This window comes from Curcuma longa, chromosome 2 (assembly GCF_044706935.1).
Source record: "Curcuma longa cultivar G26 ecotype Majalengka, Jawa Barat chromosome 2, ITB_CL_G26_1.1, whole genome shotgun sequence".
Taxonomy (NCBI): domain Eukaryota; kingdom Viridiplantae; phylum Streptophyta; class Magnoliopsida; order Zingiberales; family Zingiberaceae; genus Curcuma; species Curcuma longa.
In genome coordinates, this window is record NC_133862.1 from 11590213 (window position 1) to 11606368 (window position 16156).

Consider the following 16156-nt stretch of genomic DNA (forward strand, 5'->3'; position numbering starts at 1 on the left):
GGGTATTGCCATTTGATTTAGATCATGGGGATTCGAACCCTTGTCATTTGAACGATTAATGATCGGATCATGTAACGATTTCTCAGGCAGAGCTTCACGACAATCGCTAATTTTGCTCTCGTATAAATTATTTTTTTAATTTATTTTTTAAGAAAATAAGGCATAAATCAGTGACGGTATAAGGGCATAGTTACATGGCGCACCCAATTTCATCTTCCAGCAAAGAAAAGAAAAACAGACCATTACTTCCGTTATTTCCAAATCAACTGAACAATTATCCAGAAATCTCTACGGACACGATGCTTCCGAATCTTCTTTCAAGCTCGTTCCATTCTTAAATTGAATCCGGAAGTCAAAAGTAAGGTGAGTATTTGTAGATTTATAATTAAATCGAATAAAAGATTTATAGAGATTTATTTTTCTTATAAATTATTCTTTAAATTTATTTAATTTAATTGAATAAAAAAATTTAAAATCGAAATCGAATTAAATTAATTAATTTTTTTTTTAAATTAAAATTTTAAAATAATCAAATTAAAAATTTAAATTCGATAAATTTAATTAATTTATTCAATTTAATCTAATTTTTACTTAACTTTAATTATTTTTTAAAAAAAAATTAAAATTTTAAAATAATCAAATAAAAAATTTAAATTCGTTCATCCAGTTATTCGATTTAATCGGACGCCGAAACTCTATATATTTTCCGCACACCAGGGCAATGATCAAATCCAAACCCGCACAAAAATCTTCAATCCCTAATGCTTCTCTGAGCACGCCCCTTCATACTCGAACTATTCTGAGAGCGCCGCAGCTCAACGAGGGAGACCCCTTCTTCTTCTCGAACGATCCTGGGAGAGCCGACTCCTTCTTCTTCTCAACGAGGGAGAGAAGCACGCAGAGACCCCTTTTGTTTGCCGCCGACCCACGGAGTGCTCCCGATTGCTATCCTTGTCGAACCAATCAGTTCCCTGAGTCGGCGCCTACTCGTGCACCAGAGCCGGTGCCTGCCGCAAGGCCTCGTGTTGTTTCCATCCCTGTCCAATTCGGCCGATCTGCCGATCTAACGCCGCCGCCAAACCTGTTGGCCCGATTCGCCCGGAAACCTCCATGTCAGGCGCCGCCATTGCCATCCAGAGAGTCTTCCGAGGACACTTTGTGCGTAAGAACATCAAATTACTATCCCAGGTCGCTATTGAGGTAGGAGAAATTGAAGGTTGGATCCATGCCAACGAGGCGCGATTGCGGGCGGACTCCAAGGAGCGGCTGCGGATGAATGAAATGCTGATGGCGCAGCTTTTCCGCCTCGATTCCGTCCGCTGCGTCAGGGAGTATCGGAGAAAGGTGATCCGCAAGGTGATCGCGCTACAGGAGTTTCTAGATGCTCTCTCGGTCCAAATTGAAGAATCCCCCAATTCGGTCAATTCGCAAGCATCTGCGGAGATGAACTCGAATTATGTTGATTCTAGTGATATCTCTAACGATGTTGTCATCACGGGCACCATTGAAGATGGCGAAGATGCAGAAAAGAAATCAGATGCCAATGTGTCCGATGAGGGATTCAAAGCCCAAAATTCCCTAGCTTGCAGGAATTACTCTGAGGAGGAGGAAAGGATGTCGGAAGATGAAGGATTCGTGCTGGTTGCAGCAGAAAGGATGTCAGAAGATGAAGGATTCGTGGTGGTTGCAGCAGAAAGGATGTCGGAAGATGAAGGATTCGTGGTGGTTGCAGCAGAAAGGATGTCGGAAGATGAAGAATTTGCGGCGGTTGCAGCAGAGAAAGCAACCTGCGAGTCCCCGGAGGACACCTATTCGCATAAAGAAACGGAGGAAGTTGTGCAGCTGCCAGAGGATTCTGCCCGAATGACGGTGTTAACTGGGAATGGTTCGACGGAGGTTGCAGGGATGGAGGAGATGCTGAAGAAGGTGATGGCGGGAAGCGAGAGGCTACAGGGGCTGGTGGCGACCTTGTGCGAGTGGAACACGGAGCAATGTAGGCTGATGGCAGGGCTGGCGGACAGGGTGGGGAACTTGGAGCGGGCGGTGCAGAGGATGGAGAAGAGGAACACGAAGAAACATGCTCGCTGTTCCCCCGTGGACTTTGTTTAATTTGACATTATGATCATGTTTCAAACTAAATCGATGCAAATGGTTGAGTTTGTTCCTTTTGCAAAAAACATATCTTGGAAAGGGCTTATTGTTTGTGTTGTCTCCTTCTTGGCTATCATTCTCGGAAAGCTTTTGACAGCACACGTTAAGAATTGCAGAGAGTTCTTGAAGAGGACCTACGGCAGATATATCTAAATTTTCATGGAGTTCCAAGCAAATGATAGTTCAGAAGTTTTGGTGCTAACTATAAACAAATACTTTAGTGAGACAGTAGAAGATTTAGAGCAGATTGGTCTAGCTAATAAGGGACCTGTTAAGTGTTCTTACGTGGAATTGGTTTGATGGGTCCTTCTCAGTATGAAAAGTTTATAGCAAAGTGCTTTTTATGTTTTTGTTTTTTTTGGGTGGTCTATTTTTCTGCAGATCAACAGATTGCCATGAAGTAGAAACCTAACTATGTTTCTGCAGATCAAGAGATTGCTTGCTATTGGTAGGAGAATGGGATACTTTGAAGTTGCCTTTATGATCCCCAAGTTATGGTTCAATGTGCTCTGCATATGGAAGACAAGTAAATGATTTGAACAAGTGAAGATTGAAGTTTGGATATGTTAATGATGTAGGGGTATCTAAATATTATTATTATTATTTTTGATAATCTTTATTTTTAATAAATTTTTAAAATTTTAATTTAATAATATTTTTTATAGTATCGTTTATTTTTTTATCTTTTGATATTTTTTTGAATCAACGTATTTTAGAAGATTATTTCTGATATTTGCAGTTGAATCAATAGATTTAATATTGCTAATAGGATAATTACTATTTCGTTTGGCGTCAATTGATATGCAAGAGTATCCAGTAGCACGACTAGTTTATATCCTTCTATACCATTATATTCCTCTTCTAACTATGACGAAAAGAAATCGAGACTACTAATTTTCCTTTTGGGATTTAAAGAAGGACGATTGAGACTAATAACAAGAAAGATGATCAACTCGTAACTTTTTTTAGGATTTGATCTTTAAACTTTTTTTATTGTTTTAAATTTTTTAGGATTAATTTTCTTTTTTAAAAATTAATTTAGATTTTATTTTTTTATTTAGCTTAGTTTAAATTTATTTTCCACAATGTCATTTATTTCTTTATCTTCTGATTTTTTTAATTAATAGGTTTTAGAAGATTAATTTCTGACGTTCGTAGTCGAATCAACAGATTTAATATTACTCGCAGGATAATCGCTACCTCATCTGACGTCAGTTGGTATGCAGGAGTATTCAGTAGTACAAATAATTTATGTCCTTCGATACAACTATATTCTACTCCTATCTATGACGAAAAGAAATCGGGGTTACTAGTCTCCTTTTTGGGACTTGAAGGACGATTGAGACTATTGACAATAAAGATGATCAACCCGTGATTTCTTGATGCAATTAGTATGATAGAATTGCAGCATTGTAGTTACCTCAATCTGATCATCAAAATTCTAAATTTGATCTGTAAAATACGGTAATTTAAAAAAAAAAAATTTATTGTTAACGGGTTTAAAACCCGAAACCCATTAGGAATTGATAACCCTCCGTCTGCGGCGCTTCTTCTTCCGCCCAAAAACGCACGAGCGTTTCTCCTTCTCTCCGCGTGAAACCGACGAAGCATCCTCTTCCGTTTTCTTCTTCTCCTTCTTCCGCCAAGCCGAAGAAGCTTTTCCTCTCCTCGTGGAAACGAAACCCTCTCCTCTCCTCCTTCGCTTTGTCGCCTGCAGCTAAGGAAGCCAAGCGCGATTTTTTTTCCCCTCTGCACAGTCGACGCCACTGCTTGCCGCCGCCTCTCCTCCGTGCCCTAGCCACAACCCTCAGTCGCCGCGTCGCCGTTCACTGCCCAGCGAGCCATCGCCTTCCTTCGTCGGTGGGCAAGTCTTAGGGCTTCCAACCAAGGTAAGGTTTTGGGTTTTCTATTTGGGATTTGATCGCTGGTTGGATTCGTAAGAAGATGCCGGTGATGTTAAATTGGTTGAATCTGTGGAATGGTTTTAGATATCGGCTGTTGAGGAGTTTGGTGGTGTTGACAGCGGTGGAAGAGCCTAAGCTGGTTCTGGATATAGGATTTTTCGATTTGAGGTAAGCTTTGCTAGGACTTGTTAGATCTATTATGGTTTAAAGGCTGTTTGTTTTGTTTTCAATAGTTGGTGCTGCCCAACCAACTATTTAGATGCTATTGTTATGAATTTGGAAAAAATGCTTTATTAGGATGTTTCACATAGAAATCCAACTGGTATCGAATGAGTCCCTCACCATAAAAATCTGAATCTAAAATTATTTGCAACGTGCAGTGATAAAGGCGAGTGGGACTTACTATGGCCAATGTGACACATGGTATTGAGATGACCAGTAGGCATATTGAAAAATCATGATTTCAAAACGTGAAGATGCCATTAAGAATTTCTATGTTAGGCAGAAAACTGGATTCATGCTTTCCTGCAACAATTGATTTCACTTGATCATTAAGACTATAGTCTAATACCATGATAGCAAGTTAACTACAACGTAGATTTCAGAGTCAGTGGTTGTTCAGGAGTTAACTATATAATGTGGGTAAAAGCCTCACTAATTCTGCCACCACTAAAAGACACACATATATGTACCTATCAAAAGAGTAACACTTTCAGGATGGGAGGAGCGGATGTAAGGTATAAAAGCTGGATAATTTATTTGTGTGATGCATGGCAAGGCATCATTTATTAGGTGCTCGCTCCTAAAGCTTATAAGGATGGGCAATGCCAATCATTTAGGAACTTAAAGGAAGCTGAGGGTAGCTAGAGAACTAGCTTTAAAAATCAGTTAGGATTTTTATCTAATAGGAAAATATATATATGTATCGTTATACTTAGGATTGTTATTTATCCTATTTACAGGACATTGAACCGGATTTTGGACGGAGGTTATTTTCGGACACGAACCAGTTTCGAAAGGCGGGTATCTTATCTTATCTTTTTAGATAAGTTATTTGGCATGTATAGTGTTGCTATAGCTAGTAGTAATTCTGGTTATGCTTTTATATATGCCTTAGTATATCACTACTTGCTCATATTTGTTGTATATCATTCTTACCTGATACCTGTTTAGCTCCTTAGCATATTGATACTTGCCATGCGTAGCGTATATAGGTGCATCAAAGTAGTGATATACCGTTCTTTATTGGGCATTGTCTATCCACTAGAGATACCTTGTATGCATTAGCGACATGCACCATCCTTGCATGATTGCATGCTGGCGATCGTCGGCTCCTTTGTAGTTGAGCTCGTCGTCAGTTACATGATCTGCACGCACTGCCACTTATGGGTTAGTGGTACATCAGGAGGGTGTGTGCAGTTGCTCTGTCATGCTCCGCTCGGTCGCTCACGGGTAGTGGTTCCGCAGCGTGGTAGCATACAGGGATCCCTCCTTCGCATCGTGACACGAGGAGATGAGAGCTTTGCTCCCCCATATGACTTGGGGCAGGAGGATAGGTGTACTCCGACAGCATCCTGTCCACTCGGTCACTCAGGAGCAGTGATGGCAGAGTGCACAGTTGTCACAGCCCTACCCACTCGACCTCACCATCGTGGTGACGGTGGCTGACTGGCGTCAGGGGTGACCATGTCATTGCATCATGTGCATACTGCATGGATTGCATTTATGCTTGCTGCATTTTGGTTGTTGCATTTGTTTGACATGCACATACAGGAGACCTGATGCATTATGGTAGGAGATTCTGGTATGTACAGTTCTTCCATTCTTTCGATTTTGCATTTCTTACTATTCTTCCAGGAGACTGTACTGATATGATCATTACTGCTAGGGATAGTTTACTATACATGTCTATTGGATATCCGCTGGGTTCTTTGAACTCATCTCGTTGATTTCATTCTTTTCAGGTTGAGGTCAGTCTGGAGCTGCGCTGCTAGTCCCCTATCGAGATGATGTTGTCTCTTTGGTTTTGGTTTTTTTTTTATGTTACCGATAGATATGTTTCAGAACTTGATCTATCTTATGGTTTTTTATATAGATGTTTCGGTTTGTGGTATGCATGCTATAGAATAATAGTTGTGGTTATTATTTCAGTTTTAGTACTTGTTATGTTTATGGATTGTAGCCGTGTAGGCTTATTTGCGGCCTTGTAGGCCTTTTTGTAATATATGTATACAGGGAATTGCAATTGTTACAGGGGAGATGCTGTCAAAATTTTCGGTCAGCCATCTCCCGGGGCGTGACATGATCTTTATTTTTTTTAAAAAAAATTATGATTAATTTTTTCTCTAAAAATTAATTTTGATTTTATTTTTTAGTTTTTTAAAACATGATTGTAGATTTTATCTTTTTAATTTTTTTTATTTTTTTTCCGTTTCAATTTTTTCTTATTTCTTTAGATATTTAAATAGGATTAAGGCGGAGAGAAATTTTTAGTTTAATAATATTTTTGATAATACCATTTATTTTTTTTATCTTTTAGTGGATGTTCTTCTAAATTAACAGTTTTTAAAAAATTAATTTTTGACGTTTACAATAGATCAACAAAATCAATATTGCTCGTCGAATAATCCTTATCCTATCTGATATCAATTAATACGAAACCTTAATTATCCAAAAGGCTTAAAATCATAGATTATGAGCACTGTTACCACAGTAGTAGTTTGTCGATTAGCCATTTTGGGTCATTAATGTGTTTTAGCTAAAAATGAAAAAAAAATTGTGACATTACAAATCATTTCATCTCCGCTAGTTTAATAATCTTTTTTGATCTTTATCTGTCTGGAGCAATGGTGCAACGGTAGGAAATCTTGGTTGTGATGGACCCGCGGTTCGATTCTTAACTACGGTGTATTTATAAGAATTTTCTTCCAAGGTAAATCGAAAAGCACATACGACGTATGTGCCAATTCAGATGCAAAAAATTATAACATTATAAACCATTTCATCTCCACTAGTCTAATAATCTTTTTGATCTTTATCTTGATTTTGAGCCCTTTTGAGTTTTGAGCCAAAACACGTTATGCCCCAAAATTAGATTAGTTTTGTTCTAAGGATTTAATCAATTCATGCGTCAGGCCAAACCTCATTTCTTGACCAAGCGGTCAACCATCAGGCCTACCCCCTTCCTTTACCAAGTCGTGCCGCGTCAGCGAAGCTTTCCAATTGGTGCCGTACAAATATTCAAAGCATGAGAATCCAACAGTATAAAGTTGCACTATCTAATTTAATTAGATCAACTCCCCAAAATTGACGTGGTTGACTTGTAGTTGCGTAAAGAAACGGGTTCCCTCAACACCCCCATTCAACAAGGCATTGACGACGATTCTTCCACAACACTTTGTTGCTTTCAGAGAAACAATGTCCTTCAATCACTCATTGCTTGAGTGTCTATCTACAGTCTTTTGTATTTACAGAAGTCATAATAAATTCATAAACGAAACTAAAGCTTGATCCATTGGTGAAAAGAGAGAGACAGAGTCAAGAGTATGATCTGACCAATCGAAAGCTCTGCAACGAAGCTTTGACGAGGCTACTGAACAGAAAGCCCGGACCGCCAGAAACCTCCGGCGAAGCAGGAACACGACTCTGCTTCACCCTCACCACCATCGCCCCCAGCTCTCTGCGTATGGAGTCGATCGTCTTCGCTTCCACCGCGTCGCATGACGATGCGTCCGATAGATAGAACGTGTCGAGTGCCTTTCCTCCCTCCGTCGAAATCTCGGCTCTTCGAATTGTCAGCCCGTTCTCCCGGAACACCCTCGTAATCTCCGAGAGCAGCCCGACTCTGTCTTGTGTCCTCAGCACCACCTCCAGCCCCTCGGTGAATCGTCTCTCGATGGCGGCCTCGAGGCACTTGATCAGTCGCTGCCGTTCGGCTTCTGAGCTTATGGGATGCCCGTCGACGTGTCTGATGTAATATTCCTGATAAGCTTCTTCATCTCCGGCGTCGACCGTGCCGTGAAACACCACGTATTGCATGTCCGTCAGAGTGCACACCGTGTCGAAGACCAGCTTTGGCCGGTCCTTGCACCGGAGAATGATCACGGAGTAGTCCTTCTCCGAGCAGTCCACCACCGCGACTTGAGGTTTCCTCGACTTGTCGTCTCCGCTTCCTCCGCCGCTGGCGGCGCCGCTCTCGTAGTCCCGGTCGCCGAACATCATCTGGTGCAGCCGCCGTTCAGTGTGGGTGTTGTGCCCTGCGGAGAGCGCCGTCGCCGCCCTCGAGCCGTCGTCTCCTTTGAGAACATTGCAGAGGAGGTCCTCGATGGCGGAGAGCCTATCGGGGTCCTCCACCGCCCTCCCGGTGGCGTCGTCAGTGACGCACACCACCGCGGCGACCCTAGAGTTGTGGGTCCATAGTTCGGCCTTCACCACGTTGCAGTTTCTGTTGGCCAGCACGGCGCAGATCTCCGAAAGCAAGCCCGGGCGGTCGGTGCCGGTCATTTCGATGAAGGTATGCTCCTTCGAGGAGGGCGTTATGCCGGCGGAGTTGCTCAGTTTGGGGAAGAAGCAAGCGTCTGTTCCCAGCGACTGCAGGAATTCTTCCAACCAGTCTTAGACAACTACATCATTTGTAAGTCAAAGAAAAACAATCAACAGCAAAAATTGCTTACTTTCTGAATGTAAGAGATGAGCTCTTTGTCTCTAACTTTATTCCCATCCCTATCCGTCACATTGAACACTGAGATCAACCAAATCTGTAAGGATTACAGCAAAATCTGTTTTCGCCGGAAGAAAATCAAACTAAAAATTTACCATCCATGAACCAACTTCCATCTGAGGACATATACGCCTTCGTGATGATAAGGTCGAGATCAGTAAGAACTTGAACAACCTCAAGGAGAATCCCATGCTTATTAATGCTGTCGACCTGAGAAACAGGCGATGATGGAAACTGAGCAGCAAAATGATAATGCTCAGATCGTTTATAATAATAGTTTCAACTCACCCGAATGACAGTGGCAATTTCACAAGCTTCATTATCTATCACAACCCTACAGAAACAATTAGAGAAATTAGAAAAGATCTGAAGGGAAGAGAAAAAACATGAGGCAGAGTCAGATAGTACCTCGGAGGGTTCATCCTCCTGATGAGCTTGGAATACTCATCATCGTCCACCTCGGCAAGATGATGACTCATCATCATCTTGCAAAAGCAAGAGCAGTCTGCGCCGCTGCTGCTGTGGCGGAGGAAGAGGAGGAAATAGGGAAAGGAAGAGGAGAGAAAACAGAGGATCTTAATAGATTAATAGTAAGCGGGGAGGAAGGTAAGACCGGCGTCGTGCCGGTCGGATCCGCTACTCTTCAACCAGGATGCCAGGGCTACGTGTACGTGTTTAGTTGGACACCATTTCTTTTGGCCGATGGGAACAACTAAGAAGACGCTGCTGGAGCTCGGAAAAGGTCTGCTTTCAACGCTTTGAATATCTCTCTCTCGATCAAATTCCACATTTTGAAACTTCTTCTTCCTCAAGAAAAAAACGCATTCCGTTTTCATCGGTAGGTGTGAAACAGGCAAACACGTGCTTGCACCAAGAAAAAGGCGAAAAGTAAACACATGCCGGGATTATTAATTATTAACGGTGCCTTGCCTTGCATGTTACTCCGTCTTCCAGCTGAGCGCGAAGATCTCCTTTGCTCGTCTCACTGTTTACTTCAGTGGAGAAGGTTCTCTATCTTCGTGATTAATTGGATTTGTGAGAATCTGGATACTTGATTATAAATGATACATGGATTAAAAGAAAAAACGCCAGAGGATGATTCTGCGTCTGACGTCCGATGTGGCACCCACCAGCGAAGACGACGCTGACATTCAAGGAAATGGGTTCTGACGTGGGCTCCACTTGGATCTCCCAAGATCTCTGTATCAACCACGCCACCTAACCTTTTCCCGCCTCCTCCCGTTCTCCAACGAAGATTGGTTGGAAATTAAATGATCGAGTCGGCTCGGTAGTTGCCGCCGCATGTGCCAGGCCTGGTCGTGGGACCTTGTTCTCGCTCGCGTGTGTCTAAGGTTTAGGATTTAGGGTATAAGTTTAGGGTTTAGGTCTTTCTTGTGTGATTAATTAATTAAATGGCCTTTTCCTATGTGTAGGTGTTGGTGCTAGCTGTGATGGCACGGGGTCCACCTATGCTATGCATGTCGTGCTCGCTAGATCTCCTCCTTCCGCGAAGGAAGGACATGTCGCCACGTCACCACATCCGTCGCCACTCCCCTCTCATCCGTTAACTGTTAGCTTTTAAACCCACATAAATAAATATCGAATAAATATCTCCTACAAAAATATCTATTCCCATTCAAGCAAAAAATCAAAAATTTTGAATCATCAAAAAAAAATTCTTTTTTTTCTAAATTATCAAAAAGATATTTCAAAAACTTTAAGAGGCTATTAGAGTACATAATTTAAATTAAACAGCTAAAAATGGTCACAAGTAGTCTGAACAAAAATTAATCATAATTGTTTTTTGAAGGATATTTGAGTTCGACCAAATCAAATGATACTACAACACTTTTAATCAAATTATCTTATACCTTTTTTACAAAAATATGTTGATCCCTATTTTTAAATATTTGTAGTATATTCTCTTTATTTTGTAAAAAGTTATACTTTATTATGACTTTTAAATTAATATGTTTTTAAAATTAATATTTTCATTTTAAAAAAAATATGGCTCATATAGTACTTTTCAAAATGTGTTTTTGGGTTTTTGATGTATTGGACCAATTACCTCACGCAAATAGAGCTGTAAATGAGTCAAACTTTGTGATATTTATTCTTATTTGATAAATTAATTGAAGCAAACCAAGATAAATTTAAAATAAACTAAGTCATTATTCAAGTTTAGCTTGAACTTGAACTTAATTCATACATTTAGATGTTATTCAACTTTCAATTTAAATTTATTTAATTATTTAAACTTTTATATTTTAAAATAAATTTATTTAGTTTGTTAGTGAGTTTGATAATAAAAATTTATTTATTTTTAAATTTTTATTTATATATTTATCATATTTGATAAGAATTTATTGATAAATATGATTCATAAATTAATATTATTCATGAATATTTTATAATCTCTATTTATGAATATTAATGATCAAACTAAATACATATATATTTAAATTTATTAATTTTATTTAATAAATTATTTAAATATAAATATAAATAAATTTTTACTTAATTAAATATCAAATTTGTTACATAAATATTTTATTCGTTTACCGTCCTACCCGCAAATTAATGCACAACATATATACGTACCTTTTTAACAAGGACCACAAGATGAAAAAAGAATTGGCAGATAATTAATATACGGGGGCATGCATGAGAGTTGAGTTGGGACTCACAATAAAATGTATAATTATATTGGCCATTCAATTCAGTTGTTGGGTTGTAGCTAGCTCGAGTTTGGTAAACAGTAAGCATTTTTTGGTTCCTTAGAGCAACAAACTTTGAAAGATTTGGTAGATCCTTGAACTTGGATCTCAATAGAATGCATCACTTCAGCGATTTAATTTCATATGATCAGACTTATGATCATCTATGAGGAAGTAAGTCGGAGAGTTACAGTTGATCACTATAAAAGAGGACATTATCTAGATTTCGTCAAGATTCAATCCTTGTCCACTTCAATAAATGTGTATCACAGTAATTAACTCAATCATACTCCGGGAACCCTTGAACTTGGATCTTAGTCTTGATAGCTTTGTGGTTTTTACCATTGATAATTTTGTTGTTATTGTTGTAGTATTTGTCCATTTTAATTGAAATCATAGATGATGTAGAGTTTTTGCTTAATAATTGAAAATTCTTTCTACTGTGATTTAATTTATGTGGTGCTATATTTCCTGCCATTTTATCTTAAACTGCTGATTTAATCAGCTAAATATACAAATCAAAATAATACTAAAACAACAAGTACAGAAACCTCGTTTAGTAATTTTTTATTTTATCTTTTGGAAAAGATTAGTAGTTAAGGTATAAGAAGAAAAAACAATAAATTTTTTCTAGATATGAATCTCTTTTTAGGTCGCCTAAAACATCTTTAAGTGAAAAAAAAAATGGATTAGAGAATGAAGGTTTTGGGGGCATGCATGCAATTCATTGCCTTTGATGTAATTTCAATAGAACTAATTGTAATTCAAGTGAGTTAAGTCAAAATATGATATTTTTATTCACAAACAAAACATCTATAATGACTAAGAAAATCTTTAGTCGAGTAAATCTATTCAACTTCTAGTTTATTTATTGACTTTGACTTGATGAGATGAGAAGATATACAAGCGCTTTAAAAGAGCCAAATATCAGGTTAACTTAAAAAGTCAATCATCTCCTCTTCTACGACTTAATACACAAGCACTTTTAGGAGGGATATTAAGAATTTGGTAGGCTTAAATTCAATTATATTAATGAGAAGAGAAGCTACATAGCATTCAAACTCACACATGGAAGATCATCAAAGGAAATTAGCCAAGGTGAAACGAAAGCTTTGAGGATGGTCTGTGAATAACTTCAATTCAAGAAAATTAAACTGGTTTCATAGGTTGTTTGTATCAGGTATAGTCCGTCCCAAAACACACAATGGGCATTAAAAAGAAAGTCATCCCATGCTTATAAACTTTTGTTTGGATGAAGTAAGAGAAGATTCATTAATGAAATGGAAAGAGAGGAGAAATAAAGTATTTATGTTCTTTATTTGGAAGGGATAGAAGGTTCAAGAACGTAATATATGTTATTTTATTTTAAAAGAAAGAAAGGGAAATGAAAGTTAAATATATAAAGTTATAAAAGTATCTTTACTTCTTGAAAAAGACAGTGCAGGTAGCAGACGGCTGAGAAATTGTAAAATTATATATAAGTTTCTGTCTTTGGAGAAGGAGAAGATGATTAGGATTATCTGTCTCTATTCTCTTGAATCTTACCCTTGAAAAGATTTACGACGAGAGTTGACGTCGATATTGTGGAATGCAAGCGACTGGATACTAGAAGATGACAACGCGCATTGTGTGAGGAGCAACGATGTGAGGAGCAACGACACAAAGACTAGATACCTAAACACATGAGTTAATTTAGAAATTAATATTTTAAAATAAAAATAAAATAAAATATTTTTAAATTTTCTTCTATTTCAATCAGAGTATAAGAAATTATAACGATTTATGAACATACAACATAAAATTTATCCTTCTCTTCTTCCCAAATAACTCACTTTATCCCAAATAAATGTCAAAATTCTCCCATCTCTTTTCTCATCATCTCTTTTCTCGTCTCTTCCCAAACAAAGTGTAAGGAAATAGAGAGGATAACAAAGAGTTTTATATGGGGGAGAACTATTCCAGATGGGAAGACAATCAAATCACCTTCAAAAAACTTGAGCAAAGATTGTCATGTGAAGGACTGCTATTTGCTAGGAATGGTAATACATATTAGGATAAAAGAGCAGGTTGGTAAATCAAATTCTCGCCATTAATATAATCATAAACAAAATCTATTATATATAATCTTATATTGTAATATATTGCAAAAGGGGATTTCCATGACTCAAACCACCAGGATTACTTCGGTTGTGAGGACGAAACAATATGCTTTTTTTTGAGGAAGACTTGGCAGTTATAAGAGACTCGATCCAGAAGTTTCGAGTCTAGCATCTGCATATCAATGCGAAAACTGGGGAATGGAGTGCATCACCTTTCAGGCACACGGTGGAAGATGAAAACTACCTCCTTCCCAGTGGCATCAAATGCTGACATGGCATGGCATCCATCCCGATCCCGGTCAGCAAAACTGCCACGCCATCGTTCGCGCAAAACAGCACAAAATTGCCCTCCCTTCCCGCAGCTGCGAAGGCGCTGGCGGCGCCGGTTCTCGACGCGCTCGTCGACTACGCTGCGGCATGCATCCAACTGCACGGGCAGGGCGAAGAGAGTGAGCAAAGTTGCTCTGCCCAGAGAACCGCGCCGACGCTGCCAACGGGCTCGTCCACCTCCTTATAAACGCCGGCATCATCGTCGATGAGTTCTAGGCATCAACTCGACATGCAACAGGACTGTTGTCGCCGACGGCCGCTGATGCAACTGTCGGGTCCTAGCTTTGCTTAACTACTGAACTGATAAGAAAAGAGAAATCTTTGTGAATCAAACCTCAAAATCAGCCAACTCCAATTCCGTTACAGGGATTTCAGCTGCGTTCACCTGGAACCAAACATGATACTCGAACTGATCAACAATGATCATTCCTGAATGAAAAATGTTTTTGACTAATAGTATTGAAAGAAACAGTTACCATTATTGGAATGGTGGTTTAACTCTTTGTCCAAAACCAAAATCTAAAACCAAATCCAAATCGAAGAACCATACTTGGCAACATTCCTCTTTTGGTCCATTAACTTGCAATAAAACACAGAACAGATTCAATATTTTAAAGTGCCTACTGTTCTGACCCTTCTGAATTATCGTTGGGAGTGAGAGATTGCTGCCTTTGATCTTCTTCTTGTTGTTGCGGCTGCTGCAAGTGATCGCCGCCGGCGCTGCCCTGCCCAATATGCTGATAGAAATGACTCAAGGAATGAGGATTGAAAATCCCAACTTGTGCATGTTGTGACAATCCGAGCTCCAATCCAGGCAGTCCCTGTTTCTGTCCGCTCAGAAGCGACGTGAAGCTCATCGGATTGATGCTGTTCCCAGGCCATTCCAACCCGTTAATCCCGACCCTCGGGAAACTCGCCGCCAACGGCATGGCCCCCATCGCCGCCGCCGACTGGAACAAAGCCGCGTTGAACCCGTCGACGGGCGGCAGCCACAACTCCGGGTGCGACCTAACGCCAAACGCGGCCCAGTTGGCGTTGGCCCTTTCCTGCCCTAATTCGTGGAGCTTGCTTTGGTGGAGGCCGGCTGAGGCCGTGGAGGAGGACGAGGTGAGGTTGGTAGCAGCGGAGGAGGCGAGGAGCGAGGCCGGAATGGTGCCGGTGCCGGTGGCGGCTATGATGGAGGGCTCCGCCTGCTGGAGCAACCACTGGATGGTCTCGCCGTCGGACTTGTGACCCAGCTCCCGGGTGAGCTGGAAGATCCGAGCAGCGCAGAGGGCCGGCATGCGGACCCGCCTCCCGCGGCCGTCCACCTTCGTGTGCCGGTCCTTGTTGGAGCTCCGCTTCGGCGCAAGCTGCCGCCTTTGTTCTCCTTTCTCCGCCGCCGCCACCTGCTGCGCCTCCCTGTTGGGCTGCGCTTGTCTGATTTCCCGGAGATCAGCTTCCTTCTTGTCATACCGAGGAAGAGACTGTGCCGGATGGAAGCTGGGATCCTCCGGTTGTTGCTTCGGAGATGCTTTGGGATTCATAGGACAGGAAATTCGGATTTCTCAGAATTGGAGAAGAAGAGTGAAAAAAAACCCAATCTTTCGATTCGATTTCGAGACTCTGAATAAGGAAGAAGAGAAAGAACCGATTTCTGCGGCAAAGACTGCAGTTTTGATCGATTAAAGGCCTGTGAATTCTGAGAGGAGGAGGAGGAGAAGAGGAATTGAGAGGAAGAAAGAAAGCTGCAGCTGTTGACTTTTTGGTATTGGAATGTCATTGTATCATAATTGGGGAGAAATGTGAAAGATATAATACACAAAAGTAAACAGGAGAATGGAGATGCCCAAGGATCATTCAGTGATCTACTCCATGATTTGCTTCTCGCTTGGTGGGTCTCTCTTGTCTGCTTCCTCCACTCCACTGTTTGACCTAATTGGTGCCGTGTCACGACCTGCTCAAAAGATGGCAATTCCATGAACAGAATTCCTTCCTGATTTCTCCTTTTCATGATTCCTCCCCCCTCTGCCGTCGCTATTACACTCTGGAACTCATAATTGCGCCCACTACGTTTTCTTTGCAGATGCCCTTCCTAAACATTATGATCTTGCAGGATTACCGGATAGATATTTATTATACCACAAGGCTGCTGCTGCTACTTGAAAGGGAGACTTCTATAGTCTTGTGCAGTCAGTCATCCCGAGAACAGTGGAATAATTGAAGCCGAACATGAGGGTCAGACTCCTCCACGCT

At 40.4% G+C, this 16156-nt stretch overlaps 2 protein-coding genes, 1 long non-coding RNA gene and 1 pseudogene across 4 annotated transcripts; 2 read left to right on the plus strand and 2 right to left on the minus strand.

Annotated features, from left to right (window-relative positions):
* The first annotated feature begins 721 nt into the window (after window positions 1–721).
* Window positions 722–2109, plus strand: LOC141821620 (uncharacterized; annotated as a pseudogene).
* A 1780-nt stretch (window positions 2110–3889) lies between these two features.
* On the plus strand, window positions 3890–6189 carry LOC141816869 (uncharacterized). Its single transcript, XR_012600753.1, has 4 exons — window positions 3890–4040; window positions 4140–4223; window positions 5018–5074; window positions 6020–6189. It is a non-coding gene; the product is annotated as an uncharacterized LOC141816869 (long non-coding RNA).
* A 1286-nt stretch (window positions 6190–7475) lies between these two features.
* On the minus strand, window positions 7476–9557 carry LOC141821274 (ACT domain-containing protein ACR4-like). Its single transcript, XM_074708680.1, has 5 exons — window positions 9184–9557; window positions 9064–9109; window positions 8871–8985; window positions 8729–8796; window positions 7476–8645 (listed from the first exon to the last, which is right to left on the minus strand). The coding sequence occupies exons 1-5, from the start codon at window positions 9258–9260 to the stop codon at window positions 7593–7595; spliced, it is 1359 nt and encodes a 452-aa protein (XP_074564781.1). The 5' UTR covers window positions 9261–9557; the 3' UTR covers window positions 7476–7592.
* A 4070-nt stretch (window positions 9558–13627) lies between these two features.
* Window positions 13628–15907, minus strand: LOC141821263 (transcription factor TCP20-like). 2 transcript variants are annotated; one of them, XM_074708671.1, is made up of 2 exons: window positions 14555–15907; window positions 13628–14306 (listed from the first exon to the last, which is right to left on the minus strand). In XM_074708671.1, exons 1-2 carry the CDS (start codon window positions 15445–15447, stop codon window positions 14303–14305), a joined length of 897 nt encoding a protein of 298 aa, XP_074564772.1. In that variant the 5' UTR covers window positions 15448–15907; the 3' UTR covers window positions 13628–14302. The 2 variants fall into 2 exon arrangements, with proteins under 2 accessions (XP_074564772.1, XP_074564771.1); XM_074708670.1 differs by having other exon boundaries at window positions 14398–15906.
* Window positions 15908–16156: the final 249 nt, after the last annotated feature.